Source organism: Neophocaena asiaeorientalis, unplaced genomic scaffold, assembly GCF_003031525.2.
Source record: "Neophocaena asiaeorientalis asiaeorientalis breed wild unplaced genomic scaffold, Neophocaena_asiaeorientalis_V1.1 scaffold476, whole genome shotgun sequence".
Classification (NCBI taxonomy): Eukaryota; Metazoa; Chordata; class Mammalia; order Artiodactyla; family Phocoenidae; genus Neophocaena; species Neophocaena asiaeorientalis.
The window spans coordinates 2000970-2021696 of NW_020172178.1; the positions used below are offsets into that span (position 1 = coordinate 2000970).

The 20727-nt window shown below is 50.1% G+C and overlaps 1 protein-coding gene across 5 annotated transcripts in view; it reads right to left on the reverse strand.

The window, feature by feature from the left end:
* Window positions 1–4377: 4377 nt before the first annotated feature.
* SYNE3 (spectrin repeat containing nuclear envelope family member 3) overlaps window positions 4378–20727 on the reverse strand; it is a 95215-nt gene continuing 78865 nt past the window's right edge. For 3 of the 5 annotated variants that reach the window (XM_024758629.1, XM_024758638.1, XM_024758622.1), the window contains exon 18: window positions 4378–11320. In XM_024758629.1, the coding sequence (XP_024614397.1) occupies window positions 11120–11320 (201 nt within the window). In that variant the 3' untranslated portion in view covers window positions 4378–11119. Of the gene's footprint in view, window positions 11321–12761; window positions 18327–20727 lie in introns of those variants that run through there. The other 2 variants (XM_024758656.1, XM_024758647.1) reach the window with 2 other exon arrangements.

Consider the following 20727-nt stretch of genomic DNA (forward strand, 5'->3'; position numbering starts at 1 on the left):
ACACGTTTCAGCTGCACCTCTTTTGTGGTCCATTTTGCCTGGGAGAAGTGGCTGGGAGTACAGATTTACATGGATTGGTGGGCAGCAGCCTGTACTAGAAAGTAAGCTCCAGGAAGGCAGGAAGTTAGTGTTTTGTTCACATTTATACCTGATATTTGGTAGGAGATCAATAATATTCTTTACTTAAATATTCTTTCCTTAATTCTTAACTTAACTTAAGGATGATCAAGGGCTTGAAAAGAATAAGATTAGGGATTGATAGCAAAGAGGCTTGAGGAAGAGATTTGTGGGTAGCCCTTTCGGGTGTAAGAGTGTGGGTGGTATCTAGAAATTTTCACCAAAAGTCTGTCCATGCAGAAGAGGTTCCTGATGGGTGGACAAGGCAGTCCATCCCATGGACGTCACACAGTCTCTTTCCCCAGCTACCCCTGTGCCCACTCATGAACCATGTGGGCATGGTGGCAGGGATGGGGGTGCTTAAACTTTTAATTTAATTTGCAGACTTCAGGACATCAAGCCAAGACTGTGAATGAAGCTGAAGAAAACTGATAGAGTGTAGAAATAAAAAAGCTGACTAGTGACACGTTGCTATGCATGCACCTGTTTGTACAGAGGTAGCTCCATGAGATGGAATGTGATCTTATTATTTGTGCCGTGGTTTCTATTTGGAAGTTTAGATATGGAAATGGGAGTGTACACAGATATTGAGTCTCCAGAGGGGTGGACTGCGGGGCATCGAATGGATTTTGCTCATTTATCACTCATTAAACTCCTTGCAAGATGTCTTCCTGTAATGCAGAAAGGATAAAGCTAAAATGATATTTCCTGACTCCTTTGCTGCCAATTCCAAATGTGACCTAGATTTCACCCACTCAGATTCTCCTGGACAGCTCTCAGGATGGAAGGGAAGCACTAAGGAGACAGCCTGACATCAGGTATTTGTTTTGCTGCTGAGGATGGCCGTGGAGACAATGAGACTCTTCACTCGGCAGTTTCCTGGTCTGGCAGCTTCTTACCATGGTGAGGGCCCCTTTCTCCCTCATGGACGAGGCAGAGTGGCTAGAGTTACTCCTGGAATCTCAGACAACAGCCTACTGCTTCAATCTTTTCCAACAATTGTGTAAGCCACCTAATACCTCATAATAAATCCTTTTCTCAGACTAGTTAGAGTGGATTCTGTTGTCTGCAACTGAACCCTGACTGATTCTAGAATCTCCCCCAACAAGTATCCCCAGGACACTTGTGAGCCCACAGGGGACACCCCAAACCCCTAGCAGTGCTTGCAAGGCAGTACTTTGGGATCAAATTAAGTATTCTAGAAACTCCAAGTTCAGATGGCTAAAACAAGACACTTCTTCTGAACCTGCCTAGCACGACTGAGGAAGCCGCTGGGATGGGAGTTGAATAAACAGCTCCCACTGTTGTGTTTATTCTGTGCCAAGCCCTGTGCAAGCTCTTCAGTACCGTCTCATTCATCCTCACAACCACATCCCTTTGAATCATTCAGGAAGATTGAAGAACTTTCTCAAGGTCCATTATCTTGGAGATGCGGTTGCTGGGAGCCAAACATCGATCAGACTGCCTCCAATCCTGCTCCTAGAACAGATTCATCCCTATTTTAAGGGGGCAAGTTAAGGGCAAAATCGGACACTCATATTTTTTTTTTCCAAGGCTATAAAACTCTACACTTTAAAAAATAAAATCTATTTTGGAATAATTTTAGAAAAATCGCAGAAAGAGCACGAAGTTCCCATACACCTTCCACCTGATCTCTTCTAAGGCTCACATCTCACGTTACCATATGGGACATTTGTCAAAACCAAGAAATTAACCCTGGCACGGATTTATTAACAGGGCTGCAGACTTCATTTGCATTTCATCGGGTTTTTGGGCAATGTCCTCTGTTCTAGGATGCAGTCCAGGATACCAAATTCCATGTGGCTTCCTTTTTTAAAAATGTTTACTTTTTGTCTTCCCATCACCTCATTCCAAAGCAGAAGGACCTCCATTATTTGCAGATGCTTGAGGACGGGAACCACGCACTCTCCAAGTGAGAGGGGCTGTGCGGCAGGACAATTTGGAACAATCTCCCTTGATGCCCATTGGTAGAGGAGCCCTCCTGTTAGAAACTGACAGCAGAAGCCACAGTGAAGACCAAGTGGAAGCCGGGAGCAGGGACCAGGATGCATGCCAGAGGGCAACGGCCGTACCAAATCCCAGCGATGGAAGCCCCAACATGTGGCCCCTCTTGATGCATGACTGGGGGAAGCAGAGTGGAGAAAGGTCACTGCAGGAGCGGCTGGAGCCAGGGTTGGCGAGACAGTGACAGAAAAGGCCAAGGCCAAGTAGCTGACTAACGTTCCCACTAAGGGGTTTCCACGAAAGATGATGAATCTCTCCCATTAAACATGTCACGGCTGGGCTTGGAAGCCACAGATGAAAACAGAGGTAAGATAATTACTTCCATAGCATGCCTGATTGTGAAAAAAAAAAAAATCCATAGTCATAAAAATGAGTTAATCACCCAGCCAGGAGTAGGAGAGAGAGCTCTGTAAAGATTTAGAAACCGTATGTGTGTTTAATATAACTTTCACAGTGGGCTGGATTCCCCCACAGTGGGCTGGATTTCCCCCAAAGGTGCGAAATTAAAACGAAGGAGACTGAATCTAGTTTTCCCACTGAGTCAGTGTTTTAACACTTGAAGTTTCTGACCCAAGATTTGATGTCTCCGTTGTAGAAATAAACAGGTACAGCGTGCTTAGTTACTATAGACAATGCCCAGCGTGCTTAGTTACTACAGACAATGCCCGGCACACTATTCCATTATATGAATTAAAGCTTAAAATCAGCTACACCATGGCCAATTCCATATTCACCTAAGGGGCAAGGGACCCCAGCAGGCAAAGTTCTGTCTTCCTTCAGAGGATATGCTTTATTTTTTTGGACAACTAATTAGGAGGGAGGGACCTCCGTATCCCCGGCCATTTGACTACAAGGATTCTTTGAGGGCATGTGGTATTCCGCTGAGACTTTAGTCAATGGTCCTGAGATGCCTGGTGACTCCCCTCTTCCAGCTGTAAATTCCTTGTAACAAACAAACATTGTTCTTACTGCAGTCTGATCCTTTGATCTTTGTCTGCAGAGCTGCTCCACCAAGGCAAAAACTCAGATGCATAGCACAGGGAACTATACTCAGTATCTTGTAATAACTTACAATGGAAAAGAATCTAAAAAAGAATATATGTGTGTGTGTGTGTGTGTGTGTATGTATGCATTATAATGGAATCGCTTTGCTAGACACCTGAAACCAACACAACATTGTAAATCAACTATATTTCAATAAAAAGTTTTTTAAAAAGAAAAAATAAATTTAAAGTAAGGTGTGTTAAGATGAAGAAAAAAAACCCCTCAGCTAGTGATTTCAACAATGTCGAACTCCAGGGCGTATGCAGTGGAACTTGACCCTGAATCTAGAAAGTTCCAAGTCTTTCTCACTCACAGTTCCGGATGCCGCTTAGGCTGAGGCAGAGTCTAGAACCTGTTCTACCTTATCCCAGCATTTTAGGAGTAAGGGATTGCAGACACATCACTTCTCGCCTGAGGTGTCCTTCTCTCTCTCCTCCCAAAAGGTGAGGAAGTTTTCTTAAGATAACAGATTAGAAAAAGTATTACATGCATTATTAAAACAATGGCAGGTTTTTTTTAACTTGGGGAATCAATTACGCAAGAGGCAGACCCTTTCTGTTTTAAATCCTTCTCACCGAACGTGTCTAGACTGAAGAGTACACATCCGTGCCTTTGTCAGCAGATTCTGGACCTAAATTTTCCTTTTCTTGGCAAGCCAGGGCCCTAGTTAGGAGCCTTCATTAACTGGGTTCACTTGCTGGTTTCTTAGACCTTTCCTCGAACCTGGGCACGGGGCTCCCCTTCCCCCAGTTCTGCAGCTTCCAATGCACTGTCGGTTGGGAAACCAGATCCCCAGACCTAAGAACAGTTTGTTAAACAAAACATCACAGTGGGGCCTGCTGTTACCTCCCCGCAGCCTGAATCTGCCTGGGGCCATCTCTCTACTCAGAACGCATTTTGGAATTTCCACAATTTGTTTGGCCTGCCCTCACCCCTGAGACTGAGACCCAGGAGGTCTGGGGAGATGCTGGCGAAATATATGAAGATGCTTCCCAGGTGATTTGACGCTCACATTGGATTGAGAGACACTATATTGCCTTGAGTTGAACCCCTGAATAAACCGGGCCTCTGTTCTGCCCGGAAGTCAGAATTTAACAATGAGTCGGCCTTAGCCGCATGGCATCTTTCTCCTTATAATCTCTTCAGACAAACCCTTTTACCTCAGAAAAAGAACTTCCAAACCACACAATGTTTCATAGGCCAAAATAGAGATTTTTATTTCCAAACATAAAGTAGATACGTTTTAGAAAACATAAAGCAATAGCAAACACGTCCAACCATCTTTGAGAACATGGCTGCTTCCAACTTGAACAACAGAAAGGGGATGAAAACTTCACATGACTTTAAAACACAGCACTGACAAGAAACTAGAGTCCCTCCCCCCACCGAGCAGGGAAGGCAGGGGAGGCTCTCGGCCGGCTTTGGACTTGATATGAACCAAGATAATACACACATGTTCCAAGACAGTCAATTGCTCCCACTCTGCTTGCCTTTCCAGAAAGCTTAACTTATTGCAAACGTGTGTTTTACAATCACAAATAATATGACGGGAGTGGATATGGTCCCTGTGTCTACTGTTTACGTAATAGAACATTTTAAACAATGACAAAAATTTAGTTTGCTTTTGACAGCAAAGCCCACGGACACAGCATCAAACATACACACACACAGACACACACACTCCACCATGCCCTTGCCTGGCTCACCGTGCATTAACTAGACCAGTCCAGCCAACATGAATAGCTAGCTGGTCAGTACTAGGTTAGTGTCACCAGGTCTTCAAGAGCAAAGATGGGCTGACTTGGCCTCTGTGGACTTGACTGACGGTAGACAGACTGCAGGGAGGTAGTGATGCCTCCAGGTGGGGTTCTGAGGAGGTGTGGTGCCCTCTGGTTCCTGAGCCCTCCCTTTAGAGGGGTGACGAGAGAAACTACCCAATCCACCAGGCTCACCTGCTTTGGAGTGAGAGGGCTGGTCTTTTGGAAGTGGAGGGGAAAGCGGTCATTCCTCCAAAGCTGCTACTGGAAACTTGCCATTTTTCCTGCTTCTGGTACTTTAGGTGCTCAACAAATTCTATGAACATCACTAGTTCCTTCCTTTCTTTCTTCCTCCCTCTCTCCCTCCCTTCCTCCCTCTCCCTCTCTCTCTCTTTCTTGATTCTAGATGCATCTTTTAAAACTAGCCAATCCATTTATTGGTTAAAACTAGATTGTGTACATCAATAAACAGGTTATTTCTACCCTCACAATTCTTGTGTTGACCATGTATACATTCAAATCTTGCCTTAAACATTTTCTAAAAGAAAACATGCATGAATATAAATAAGCAAGTGAAAAGAATAAAAGTTGACACTTCCTCAGTAGAGTCCTACACCATCAAACATAAATGAAAAGAGAATGCAGAGCTAGTAACTGCACGTTCACATATACTTAGATCATAAATGTTTTAAGAAAACAGTGGTTGAGAGCAGAAAAATGGACAGAAACCAAGATATATTTACCCACAAGCTGTTAAATGATCATTTCCTGGGTTTTTAGCATCTTTGAACGTCACTGGTTTTTAAAACACACAGACAGACACACAGAGCAAGAGAGAAATGGGCAAATTAGGGCCCACTTAGCTAAGTCCTCCTCTAAGAGCAGGTTGTATGTTAGCCAGAGCAAAAGAGAGGGCATCGTTTTCCAAACCAGCCTGAGGGAGTTTCCAGATGGCAGAGGTCTCAGGGGGTCAGCTGACCTTCCCTTTGTGTGGAGAATAGCAGGGGGAACAACGAGTTGCTTCCATAAGAGGCATAAAATGCTGGAAACTGGGGAAACATCCTGGGTCCAGCATGGTCACCCTGAGGTTCCCAGAGACCACAGTCTGGTGGTATCTGTTGCCCGGAAGCCCAGGGCTGGAAACAAGGGCTGCGTAGCTGTGCTTCTGGGTGGAGATGAACACGTAGTACACATACACACACATGCACATATACGTGTACACACACACACACATACCACATTCACACAAAACTTCCTCTGTCCACCTCTTCCTCGCCTGTAAAACTCTAGAACATGCGAGGCCACTGCCTCTGGAGAGAAATGCCTCTTTTTTTCTCCAGTGGAAGGAGTCAGAACTGTTCTACAGGCAGCGACATCCCAAAGCCGACTCTGCCCTCCAGCTGCCCTGCAAGAGGAGGTCTATTTCTGCTTTTCCAGGGGATGGTAAGCACCCAGTCTCTGTCCCCCAGCACATCACCCTGTCAGCTCTCTGGGGCAGTGGGCATCAGAAGGAAGCCCTGCAACCCCTCCTCTGGAACATTACCCTCAACTAGCTAACCGGCTGCCAAAGTAGCAGTGGCCCAGGCCTGCCAAGGAAAGAAAAGTAGCTGAGGCTGAAGTTCCACGGAGAGGCCTGGAGCCCATCATCCCGGGGCACAAGCCCCAAATCAACCACTCACTCACAAGCTGGTTGCTTTAAGGCAGGTTGCTAACCGTCTCTGTGCTCTGGTTTCATCATCTAAAAACAAGACCATGACTCCATGGTGAGGGTTTTGGAAGGAGTCAGGGCCATCTTGCAGGTCCTCAGTTCGTTTCTTCCCTCCCATTTCCGTCAGAATAGGAAGAGGGGCTGCCACCCTGTGCTCTGGTGGCTGAGCTTGGAAGTAAGCGTTCCTGAAAGGAAGCCTGGGACCCTTGGGGAAACTGAGCTTCCTCTGTATGATTACTGTCCCCTGTCTGAACAAGCTGGTTGGGTACCAACCTGTAAGCAGCTGTCACATTACCATGACAACCAAAAGGCAGGCACTGGAGGATGCTGAATTGGCTGACTGTTCTTTCAGGCTCTGGGTGCTCTGATTTGAGATCTGTTTTTAAACCATGAGCTTCTGTCTTTTTAATTTCTTTTTAAAAATGAATTCCCCCTTTTGCTTACTTTGACGAATAGAAGGCCTTTCTCTTGTAATTGAAACCGAGGGAGAAATGATGATTTAAATCCTTTCAATCTGCTCCTCTGCTGGAGGCTCCGTCAGTCGGACGCTGGGAGCCACCCGTGGCTGTGTCCTCCCACGTTCCCTTTCCAGGCCTCCGTGGTTTGCTGGAAAATGGGGGGAAGGGGGGCAGCCTGGAAACGCTCAAGAGAGCCTCTCTTTCCAGGACTTGCACCCAGGAGTAACTCATGTTCCAGAAGAAATTAAAGCAACTACAAATTTCCTAGGCTGGATACAGACACACAAGTGTTCAAAAGCTTATCCCTGAGCCTACACGGCCAGGACGGGTGGCGCGTGGAGGGTCGCCCCTGCACGCACTCTGGCCAAGAGGGGCACTTGATTTATTTTGGTTTATTTACCTGTTCCCAAGTTTTGCAAGAAGGTGGACCTAGAAGTGTCCTGCGTGTGGAGCGAATGGCTGTGACACCTTGGGGAGGGAGAGGGACTTGAAAAACTCAGGGACCCCCGTCACCGGGGGAGGCAGGTGGGGGGCAGTGGTGGAAGGTCATTTTCACCCCTCAATGATGAACGCCCCCAAATTCTGCTGACAGAGCAGGAGAACAAGACACGGAGGGTCAGGGTGACTGGGGCTGAGACACCTAAGTGCCACCCCAATCCACTCTACCCCTCCTTGTCGCTAAGAGATGCCCATTTTGTGGAGGATGTTTCCAGACTCCTGAGAGATGCAGAGGAACCATGTGACAGTTCTGACCAGTGAGATGTCCACGGACGTGTCTGGGTGGGGCTTCTGGGAAGGCTCCTGAAAAGAAGCGCCCATGTGTTTAATGCTGGGCCTGTGCTCACAGCTCATGGCCTGACCACCTCTCCTCTGTCGCTGACCCAGACAGGTGACAATCCTACTGGGGTGAGAGAAGCAGGGGGAGACGCCACGCCATTAGCTGAGTTCCCAAGAGAGAGGGAATTAGGGTGCATTCCCGACTCGGCTGGGAACACAAGAGGCTTGCTGGGGGTCACTGTACTGCCACCAGTGAGAGACACTCAGGTAACAGACTTCAAAGGAAGTCGCTGGCATCTCGGGATCCACAGAGGTAGCAGGGACCTCTCCCCATCTCCCCACTGCCCCAGACGTGGCCACCCTGGGGGAGGGGGGTCCCTCATCAGGGGACACAGCTAAGGAGGGTGACGGCAGCTTTGGTCAGGCTCACCTGTGTTTCTCTTTTCCTCCTCCCCTCCCCCTCCCCCTGTCTCTCTCCTCTCTCTCTCTGTCTCCGTCTCCCTCTCACACACACATACACACACACACACACACGCATGCACACACCCCTGGGCTGGGCAGTGATGTTCACACTTCTTACCATCTCTCTCACTCTGGGGGACAGAGGAAAAATAAACACACGAAGGTCCCACTGCGACACCCTTCTAAAAAGGCACGTTAAAGCTCTTTGAGGTTGGTGCTCAGGAAGCTAGAAAGTCATAAAAATCAGTTGTCTGCACCCACTTTAAGCAAGAGATGACACTTGAAAAGCACCAGTAAATGATGGTTATATCATATCGGCCCGCATTTATATGAAAGTAATGAAAATATCAATTCTCTTTTTTAAAAAAAGTTATGCAAACAAGCTCTGTGGCATCACTGTCAAAGTTTAAAAAATATATGCAGACACTCCCACCCAGCAGCCCACACATCACACTTCTCCCCCGAGCCCACACGCAGGACACAACCGTGTTCACATCCTTCGAGCTTTTTCTTTCTGAAGTTACGGATGGGGGTGGGGGGATGGGGCGACCGTGAGCAGGGCACCGCCTGTGGGTAGCGGTGACCAGGCTCAGCTCTGGCCTTGGCCACCTCTTGCTGTGTGGCTGTGGGTAAGTTGCTTCCCCTCTCTGGGCCACTGCCTGCTCGCTGTGAAGTGGGAGAGTGGGAGAGGAGATGGTCAAAGGCCCTGGCCGCAGCGCTGACCTTCTTGGGCTGGACCAATGCAACCCAGTGGGCATCTGGGCTCAGCTGCCTGGGCCTGAGGTCTTGGTTCACACAGCCCCAGATTTTCCAGTAAAGCGATCGCCTGTGGAGAACGGCTTTGTGGCTTGGTTTCTAAATATCTGCAGAAAAGTGTGCTTTCTGAGTCAGTGCTGAGAGCCCTTCTCGGTGACGCTGTTTTCCCGCCCTGTGGACGTCCAGCTCTTTCTAGTTACAGGGACGCCGGGGTCCCTGCGCTGAGAGCTGTGCTGAGGCCGGGCTTGCACTGGAAAGGACGGGTCCGTGTGCTCCAGAGAGCAGGGGGCAGCGGCACGTGCTGGGGGTCTGGACCCTCCTGGGTCTTCGGTTTCCCCTCTGTTTAAAGGTCTTTCTTGGTCTATAACACTGTGATTTCAAAGGCCTGAGGAATCCCTTCTTGGTCTCCTATGCGTAGCTAAACAGACAAAATCAATTTGTAAAGAGTGGGAACTAAGCATTTTTTAAAAAGGAAAATTTTGTGTTGATTTAGGGAAAATATGATCCAGTTATGAAGCACTTAGGAACCATTCCAGAATTCCTCGGGGAGGAAGGGATGTATTTCCAGCCTCAGGCCCCAGGTGGTTCATGGGCCCGATTGCCAAGCCCCTGCAGAGGGGGCCTGGTGGGGTGCCTGGCCCCTCGGTCCCTTGTGGGCACATGTGTGGGACACAGGACCCACCTCTCTCCAAAGTGCCTTCTGGGAGGAGGAGGGAGAGCCCTTCAGACAGGCTGAGCTCCACGGCAGACCTCCACTCTCTACCTTCGACCCTCGATCTCCGGTCCCTGGCGTGGCAGATGCTCCCCTCTGTCCCTTCAGCCTGAGTCATAGATGATGACAAACCCAGCTTAAGAGCAACAGAGGTAACACATCTTCCCTGGCACTGTCAGGTGGGTGCTACGCACAGAGTGTGCTCATCGCTCTGCATGGAAAGCTTAACAATAAGCTTCCTCCCCTTCATTTTCTCCCTGAACAGAGCAGAGAGCACATGGCATGATCTAACCATTCCCGGAAGACGGACTGTCCTGACCACGGACCTGCATCACTGGTCTGGGCTGTTCGGGCTCCTTGAGGTCCCCATTCTGCTGTGCTTTCTTTTTCTCTCTTTTTCTTTTTTTTGCGGTACGCAGGCCTCTCACCGTTGTGGCCTCTCCCGTTGTGGAGCACAGGCTCCGGACGCGCAAGCTCAGCGGCCACGGCTCACGGGCCCAGCCGCTCCGCGGCATGTGGGATCTTCCCAGACCGGGGCACGAACCCGCGTCCCCTGCATCGGCAGGCGGACTCCCAACCACCGCGCCACCAGGGAAGCCCTCTGCTGTGCTTTCTTAGTTCTGGGTCTGCTCTTTGGAGTTCTTCTTTTCCTCCCTTAATTTCACTCTATCACTTGTCACTTTTCATTGTTGCCATTGAGCCTGCCTGGGATCGGCACCCTTTCTGCTTCTAATCCACGGCATCTAATCTGCTGTCATTCTAAAACATAGACAAGCATGGTTGTTCTCACTGTACCTAAAGCAAGAGTCACTGGGCTCTGAATGAGGGCCAGGGTTGTTCTTCTGTGCTGACAGCTCAGACTCCTCTCCATGAACATCTGGGTGTAGGGCTTGGCTTCCGGATAGGAGGTGGCCATAAAAGCGACCTGTTATTGTTCCTGCTTTCCAGGCCTGACTGCAGACCAAGGCCAAAATGCCACAAGATCCCACTGGACAAAAACACTGCTGGGAATTTTCCCAAAGACAAATAGAGGTCATATATGAAATCATACATACTGAGCATTTACATAGAGAGCATATAAAAATGCTATGCATTATTCCCTAGTCCCACATAGAACATGTTTAGTATAAATAGACGAAGACAACACTGTATAAAAAGTAATTTTGCTCTGGGAACATCAATACAATGGATGCAGCCCGGCAGGCTCTGGCCTGCCCCTGTTTCCAGTTTCCCCAGCATCTTCTGGGGGAGGCTGGGGCACATGGAGTTTGGAGAAGAAAGTCCCCGGAGCGCCGCCAGGGGGCTAGGTGGGCGGGGGGCCGTCGTAGCGGAGCGTGAGCGTGAAGGAGCGGGCAAAGTTGTTGGCCAGCGTGCAGCTGCGGTCCGCCTCCCTGACGGGAAGCAGGAAGAGCACCAGCAGGCAGAGCAGCAGCAGCAGCTGCAGGGGGAGCGCCACGCAGCACACCTTCCGGCAGAGGGAGCCGAGCCCTCGCCACCGCTGGGTCTGCAGAACCAAAGCAGGAGACGTGAGCGGGCTCCGGATGAGGGTGGGCTCGGGAGGAGAGGGCTGGGATGACCCAGGAGCAGCAGTGGCTCCGGGCGGACTCGCCAACCGCATGGGCCTCAGTTTTCCCATCTGTGAAGTGGGACTAATGTCAGTTCTGCCGGAAACAAAGATCTCCAGTTTTCTCAAACCACTCAGAAAGGAAGAGGATAAAAAAGTTACAGGCTTTGTCCATGATGACATAAATCTTTGCCAGGTTATAAGAGTCCTGGGTGTGAATCTTAAGAAGGTCACTCAATCTCACTAAACTTTAGATTTCCATCCATAAATAGGGGGAATAATGGCACCTACCTGACCGAGTTGTTGTGAGGAGTCAATGAGACAGAGCCTGGCACACAGTAGGTACTCAAAGCTGCTGCCATTATTATTATGCGCCGTTACTACGATCACCATCTTTGGTGCATGTGTTTGGCCAATGGGGTGAAGCTACCATCTGTGGGATTATGACTAAAGACCTCTAAGTCAGAATCCCGCACAGGCAGAACCATACAGCAGCACTGCAGGGCCCCAGCTGGCCTCGGATAGTCAGTTCCCCTCTGTCCCCGCCACGTGCCCCAGTGTGAAGCCTCCCTCACCCATTACAAGACACATTACAAGACACATTCGTGGGGAATGTAAACCATTTGAAGACGACCTACTTCTGCGTCAGCGTTTCATAAGTAGCAGAGCAGCTCCCTTGCTGCAGTCTACTGACCATCAGCCCTTGACACAGGGTTTGAAAAAATAACAATAAAAGAAAACAAAAACTATCACCATCTAAATCATGGTCACCACTGTCACCACCATAATCTCAATTTCTTCATCTCCTCCTCTTCCTCTTTCTTCTTCGTTTCCTCCCTCTCCTTGTTCATCATCAACACCCTCAATATCACCTGAATGCCAATCTCACAAGTCCAAACGTCTAACGGGTTTCTTTGCTGCGATGTCCATGAAAGCAGCCACAGGACATTTCCTAAATTCTAGAGGGACTGGCTGGGTTGCAACTTCACGGGAGTGCAGAGCCAAGAGCTGGCCACCCCGTAAAGTGGAGGCCCCACACTCAAGATACAGCATGGTGCAGGGCAGGGGCCCAGTTCTCAGGAGCTTGGCCGACTGGGCTCCAGTGAAGACTGTGTCACACACTAGCTATGTCAATAACTTCTCTAAGCCTCAGTTTCCTTCTCTGCAAAATGGGGATAAAACACCTACCCCCATTTTCCAGGTTGTGGTGAGGACTCAAAGCAAAGTACATTTATACACCAATTAAAAAGTGTATATGCTCTTGGGACTTCCCTGGTGTTCCAGTGGGTAAGACTCCACACTCCCAAGGCAGGGGGCCTGGGTTTGATCCCCAGTCGGGGAACTAGATCCCGCATGCGTGCCGCAACTAAGAAGTCCACACGCCACAACCAAGAAGCCCGCATGCCGCGACGAAGATCCCGCGTGCCGCAACTAAGACCTGGCACAGCCAAAATAAATAAATAAATACATAAATAAAAAATTTTTAAAAAGTATATACTCTCTTATTACTAGTACTATTATTATAGAATATACCTACTGGCTCCCTGAAGAACCAAAGGTTCACTTTCCAGGGTACCAAGTCAAGTGATGATAATTAGTGATAACGGTGCTGGTGAGGATGGGCATGACGACAGCAATGCTGACGGTGGTGGGGATGACGCCGAGAGGAACCATGCAGGTGTTTCTGCGAGGTTCTGACCTGAGCGCTTCTCTCTCTCTACCTCTCATACCTGAGTCATCTCACCCACTCTCCTGCCCCAACTATCTCCTCCAGGTTGATAACACTTGACCCTATGCCTCCAACTTCCGGTGTTCGCATTCACCAAAGGCCCTAGACACTGATTTTGTAAACACAGACTTCTTATAACCCACACAACGGAGAAGCATTGCTGGCTGCATTTATCTCCGCAGTGACTTCAGGAGTGTGTGTGTCTGTGTGTGAGTGTGTGTGTGTGTGGAGATAAGTCATTTAAATAGCTGAACGATGTCCACAGAGGAGACGGGATCTTCCCACAGCTGCCAGGCTGGGTCAGACCCGGCTGCCATGTACTCTCACCCACCTACTCGACTCATGTAGCAACGCCTCAGTCTCTGGGGGCTCTAACTTGACTCTTTGACACTTCATGTTGACTTTGCCCGATTCCAAATCTCTGACCCACCCAGGAGAGGGAAAGAGGGTGAGGCAACATGTAGGCCCCCCCACTAGCCTGGGTTCACACCACAACTGAAAACCCGTAATTAGTGGTCTCCCAAGTGGAGATCTGTGTCTAAGGGTCCTGTTTGCTTCTCCTTTCACAGAGCTAACACTTCGCTTATTTAAGTGAGGAGCTGTGCCTTGGCCACGATCCGTTGGGGAAAACAACCCTGAAGGTCCAAAGCATGTTTGCATTTACAAGTGTTGACAAGGGGTGATCTTTTTCAAGGAGTCCTGCTGCCTGCCCCATGTCTATTCACACGGAGCTCACATCTTCGTTTTGAGGGACCTGAATTCTAAAATGCCCTTTAAAATAGAAGACACACTTTAATATGATTCTCAAATGCTTAGAAAACAAATGTGTGCACGTACACGCACACACACAAATAGGCATGAACTACTGTCTAAGAAGCCAACAAAGAAATTGACAATCTCAGCTCTTCCCAGATCTGGGAGCTTCTCTGTGCCTCAGTTCCCCCATAGAAAGTACTACGTGTGTCCTGCCCCGTTAGAGCTATCCAAAGAGAGAAGGGGCTTCCTCGGGAAGTGATAAGCTCCCCATTCCTTAGGGTGTGGAAGCAGAGCGTTGATAGCACATGGTGGTGGGGAGGAAACAGGTGATGTTGTGGAGGGTGATGAAATGCTTGAGTCCTCCAATATCTCCCACGAACCTGAGACTCTGCAGTTTTGAGGAGTTCAGGCAAGATGAGTTTATCACAGTAAATGTGATTTAATCTTCTGCCATTGAAGAAAAAGGATGTGGGGGAAAGAAAAGGCTTGGAGTTCTGGGTTCTAACCCTGGCCCTGTCACTTCCCAGCTGTGTGACCTAGGACAGGTCACTCAGCCTCTCTGAGCCTCAGTGCCTCCATCTGTCAAGGCAAAGGGAGACTGACACCTGCCTGCCAGAGTCGTAAGGATAAATAGAGCAATGCAGCTTACGCCCAACACGCAAATGATGAGCCAACATGCCAATGGTCCTTGGCAAATACTCATTCCTTTATTCCTCCAACTGCCCAGGGCAGATGGGCAGCTTCTACTAGACCCCTAAGCTTCCCCCTGCGCCCGGGGTGCCAAGAATCAGACACTATCAACCTCCTCAGCCCCATCAGAAAGGAAGACACTGCTCTCCCTAAACGCTATCTCTTGGCCCCTTAAAGGCCCTCAGATCCTCCTGCCACAGGGCCTTTGCACAGGTTATCCCTTCTGCTGGAAGACCCATTTCCCTCCTTTCTCCAATGCACCTGGTTAGCTCCCACTGATCATTCTAATCTCAACTTGTGAGTCGCTTCCTCAGGGGAACCTTCCCTGCCTCTAAACCAAAAAAAGGCCCATTATACATTCTCACGGCACCAATGCCTTTCCTTCGGGTTACCACTTAAAGTCTGTGCTCCCCTTGGCTCCTTGGAGGCAGGGTCTACATTAGTTTGGTTCATCGCTGTATCCTCAGCAATGTGCAGTAAATACCTACTGAAAGAACGAAACAATGAATAAGAGGCTCTTTCCCTTCCTGTGCATCTGGCCATCTGCTCCTCCCTCGGTGCCTGTGGTGTGACCACGCAGACACTGACCTGTCAGTGAACTGTCCACGCTGTCCTGATGGCTCCCCCAGAGCATCTGGGCTCCACACGTGAATGAACAGCACTGAGCACACCCCAGCCCCGCGCTCAGCTCGTCTCCTCACTCACGGGCTTCCTGAGCTCCTGCCCAGCTCTGGGAGGTACCCTGTGCCCATTTCTCAGAGGAAGAAACTGAGCCCGCAGGAAATATCCAGCCCAAGGTCACACGGACAGGCTCAAATTACCAGCACGGCTCCACAGCCAGGCTCTTCCCACCATCCCACGTGGCGTTTCTCATAAGAAGCAGCAACAATGAGACAAGTCCCCCTGGGCCTCTGTTGAAGCTGGTCCCACCCTGACCCGGGGCCCTGGGTATGGAAGTCCCACAGCAACACCACTTGGGCTTGCAGGGTCTTTCCCAGGAGCTAGTTCGGTCTCATTCTCCAGCACAAAGACGCTTCCAGGCCAGCGCCAAGAGCTCAAGGTGATGGGCAGGGGCCAGCTTTTCTCTGGCTATTCAAGATGGACCGGCACCGATGCCCCTCACTAGACTCTCACTTGGCAATGGGTTCAGTCCCTGAAGGTCCCTCTGACAGACGCCAAGCCACATGCTGGCTGGCCTGCTCCCACTAGCGTTCCTCAAGAACCCCCAGCAGGGGGCTGCGTCTCCTTGACTGGTACAGGGAATCTCAGGACATCACAGCTCTTGGGCTGGGTCCTGCCCACAGCACCTTGAATGTCTTCGTCACCAAGTTCTTGGTGCCAAAGCACTGAGTTAGAGCCCAAACTCACTCCCCAGGCATGCTCAGAGGCGGCGGAGAGCTCCCACCCAGGCACAGAAGGGCAGAGGCTGGGGTGGGGCGGGATTAATGTTATCTCCTCACTGGGCCAGCCCTGCATGTGATGGTCAAGCTACAGAACTGTGTTTTTCCAGCCCCCTGGCTTGGTTTGGGGGAGGATGAAGATGAGACGGTCTGAGCTGGCTTTTTGGAGGTGGTTTGGTGATTGATGGGAAGAACCTCTGGATGAAATGATCGGAGTGACCTTATTATTACTCAAGAGAGGACAGAGCCCCATTCAGCAGCAGATGTATGGACACAAGGCCCCCTTCCCTTCCCTTCCTTCCTTCCCTCATCTGAGATCCATCCACGACCAGGCTCTTTTGAGTCTAGGACAGAACCCAGGTCAGTGAGGGTCTAGGGTGACCCAGAGGCATCCAGCTTGGAAGACTGGGTAGTGAGGATGCTTTGCCGATATGGGGAACGGGTTTTGGCTGGACACAGGGAATACGGTGAGGTCAGCTTTAGACACGCTGAGTCGAGGAGTCTCCGGGATAAACATCCCACAGGCTCGGGCCTTGGCACTGAAGCTAGAAGGAGACCCAGACCAGAGGTGGACCAGAGAGAGAGAGAGGCCTAGAGTCGGGGAACAAAGCCACGGCAGGAAGGAACTGCTGGGGAGAGAGTGAGTCGTGAGAGGGAAAGAGGCCCTGGAGAACCCGGTGGATGTGACCATGTAAAAAAGAGGCGCTGTATTTCTAGGGTCTCCGAGCAGTTAGTTCTCATTAAGTGTAAAAGAAATGAGAGCAGTTTCACAGGCGAGAAATTTGGCACTCATCACCTTCATCACGTGATCAGAATCAGCATCACCAATGCGGGCGTGTATCAATACCACGCGTCTCCCAATAAGACGCACTAAGAACACAGCATCACTTCTGGGATATGCTTTCCAGAAACGCAGAGCAGGGAAACACTGGGGAAACCCAAAGTGAGGGACATTCTACAGAATATCTGGCCTGTCCTCAAGAAGGTCAAGGTCAAGAAAAACTGAGGACTGGTCCCAGCTTAGAGGAAACTAAAGAGGTGTGATGACTGAACGTAACGTGTGGTCCTAGGTTGGATCCTGGACTGCGGAAAAGGCTATAAGAGACTGTAAATGGTACCTGCCTACAATGGCATGTTATTCTGTGTAAAAGGAAATGAAGTATCAGCCACAAAAAGGCATGGAGGAAACTCAAGTGCATGCTGCTAAGTGAAAGAAGTAAGAAAATCAGTGGCTGCTGGGGCTCTGGGGGAGGGGAGAGGGATAGAGGAAGAGCTGGGAGAAGGTTAAGGCAGTGACACCATTCTGCGTGACACTGCAGCGTCATCAGACATTTGTCGAAGCCCATAGAAGGTGCAACACAAAAAGTGAACCCTAGTGTTAACTATGAACTCTGGTTAATAGTGATGAACTTTAAAAGCATAGCTATTGAATGAATAATAAAGTGAACTAATAAATGAGAAGAAAAAAAAGCACAGCTATAGTGAGAGAAAGTTATTGCCTAACGTGGAGAACTCACTAAGAGATTTAGTGAGTTCTGAGACTTGGTCTTACAATATTTCTTCTGCTCTAGCACGCTGAATGTAAGGTACAGCACTAGTTTACACACCGCTAAGAAAGAAAGAGACCCAACAACCAAGATGGAGCGTCTGATTGGAGATCCCACATAATGCCGGGGCCACACGGGGCTATGCGTTCAGGGTCCGGGGGGAACCGAGGGTTAATCCCGCCCCACCGAAAGGGGAAGCAAGGAATTCCCAGGTCTTATCTTGGCACTGGGTGCGGGCAGGAAATAAAGTCTCCCCTGAGAATTTGAACCTCAGTCCAGAGCTCCCAGAGGTGGGTCATCTAAATCGACACAATCAGTGTGGTCCAATGGAAAACAAAACTCAACCTCCAAGGAGAGATTTTAATTTAAAGAAATCTCAGGTGGAAAGTGTCCCGGGTGGCAGAGAAAAGTAAGCCCCAGTCTTCGCTGGAAAAACTAGATTGTAATAGGACACCCCCATTCCCGAGAGATGAAAATGTGAAAAATTATGAGTCTAAAACCTGTGAATAAAATGCCACTCTCGAGTCTCTCACCATCTGGACCCATCACCCAGAGGCCACAGCATGGGATGCCCGGGAGGAATCTGCTCTCCATGCCTGCACGCGGGCATGTGGGCCTGCCTAGTGCATGCCGGCAAAGGCAAGCGTTGGCAAATCTGCTCCTCAACTAACAGGCTGTCTCAGGTAGGACCACTTCCCTGTACCAACGCAGGAATTCAGTCGACTCACAGCCCAACAGCAGCTCGAAAAGCAATGACATTTCATGTGTCTGATTGCTTCAAGCAGACGTATCCGGTGGCACCGAGCCGGCAAGTGTGTAGGCAGCTGCAAATTTAATAAATCTTAATTATTCTGTTTATATAAACAAGGAGGCTGAAGCCACTGACGTAGTTGGAGCTTTCAGTGGCTTGGTGTGTGGAGAGAAAAAAAGTGTGGAGAGCCAACTGCTCATAAATAATTAGCTTTGGGGCAGGGTTTTCTTTTTTTTCCCCCCTTCCCTTTGGACTAAAACTCATATATGGAATGTTTTTAAGTTGGCAAGATTACAACCTCGGAAAACAGCACCTATTTTCTACCTGTCAGACCTGCGTGTGTGTGTGCAGAGCCCCACACACGCATGTGTGCACCCCTCCCAGCCAAACAACACCAGAGCCGCACCAGCAGGAGGATCCCCCCCACTGCTCCCCCCAGAAGCGGCGCTATCCCTCTGCCCTCAGGAAGGGAAGCAGAGGCAGTGACTGCAGACCTCTCCTCGGTCCTCATTTACATGGCAATTAAGAATCTGCTGCTTTACGATAAGAACTGTTAGTTCAGCGGACCCGCATTTTATTCCTTGGAAAACCCTGGTTAAGTGACTCGCCAACGGTCACACACACTGATGGTGGATCCTGGACTCAGATCCAGAGCGTACAGCAGCGGTTCTCAAAGTCTGGTCCCCGGGCCAGCAGCAACAGCGTCATCTGGGAGCTCGATGGACATGCAGATCCTAGGGCCGCCCCCCTCAGACCTAATGCATCAGAAACTCTGGATGTGGGACCCAGAAATCTGTGCTGAAACAAGCTCATATAAAGGAACCCCAGATGGCCTCTGTAGATTGGCTTCCGAGCTGCTTGCTTCTTCACAGGGGGCCGAGACCCATGAGCTCAAAAGCCAGCCAGCACTGAACTCAAACTTTCACACATCCATTTGTTTCTAAATGAAGCCTGAATAAGATTTTTTTTAGCCATTTAGAGTCTGCCTGCTTTGCATATCCCACGAAACTGTGCCCAACGTGGGACAGTCATAGATAAGATCAAACCTGTAACTGTAAAGACCTCAAGCCACTGCTGTCCTTGGGCGGTCCCTGGCCAGAGACTCGACATCGTGCGGGCAACACCGGCTGTGGGTGTGAGCCTCTCTCCCAAACCCTTCCACCCAGCACTCCCCGAGCAGGCCTTTGCTCTGGTGAGCTATCCCAAGTACCTGAAACGGTGCTTGGTACCAAGTCAGTGCTCAGTACATATCTGTGAAATGAACGAATGAGGAGCCGGTCAATGAACCTAGGGTTGTGAACACCCCACATGAACCGGTTTCAGGCTGCCAGGGACCTGAGTCTGCACTGCAGGGCTGGTGTCAGCCAGCCAAGCGCCCCCCTACTCAAAAACACCACAGGACCCAGACATGACTGCCCCTGGACTCTGGCCTGGGAGCTACATAGATGGGGGCTCCCAACCAGAGTGGCTTAAAGAGCAGGCGTTGGAGACAGCCTGGACACCGGGCCCTGAGCCCCCCTGTACCACCAGGAGTCACAGGCTGGGCTGTGTGCACCACGCTGCCTTCCTGATGTGCTCCCCTACTTCATGAGGAGGCCCTCTGTTCTTCTAAATCAGGGGGGGAAACCAGGGCTTCCGGTCTCCTCTAAAGAACGAACAACAGTTCATATGATCTTCAAAATTCACTCATGAAGTAAATAAAGTCGGCACTGATGGTTCCATTTTACAGATGGGGAAAGTAAGCCCCAAGAGTCAAAGCAACTTGCCCGAGGCCGCAAAGCTGGTGGACGCCAGGCCCAGAGCACAGCATTGGTCTTGTGACTGCCCCAGCCAGTCCCGGGGACACCTGCCGTCCCACAGATGGAGACATGAACACCAGCTGGAGACCAAGAAGTCCAGGTGGACAGAGCCCCTGGGAACACAGACTGCAGGGCCCGAGAGATCTCGTGGCCCCGGGGCTCTTTGGAGCAGAGCGTGCTGCGGGCTCACGTCATGAGCCAACGCTTGTCAGGACAACAAGCGTGCTCTCAGCAAAGGTGGCGCCGGGGACACCAATTTACACGGGACTTTTCCAGAAGCGGGGAGAGCCTCCAGCCCCCAGGGATGCTTTCTCCAAGGCACAGCGTGGATGGTTACGTGTGGGCTTAGGAGGCAGAGGCCAGAGGCCACCCAGGAGCCGTGCGCCTTGACTGGACATGTCACTCCTTCTTGCCTTCCCTTGTTTGCCTCACGCTTAACATGGCGGTAGCGATGCCTGCTGGGCGTCTAGGGGACAGTTAAGTGAAACGCCCTCACCGCGATTTGGCACAGAACCTGGCACACACTGGAGGGTCAACACGTAGAGTAATAATTCTTATTCCTCATTATTACTACGATTACTGCTGTCACTGTTGTTGCTTTGGCCTGCAAGCCCCGCGGAAGGGGCTCTGAGCGCTTCACCCCTTCCTCTTTTGTCCCCCCCCCCCCCCCCCCCC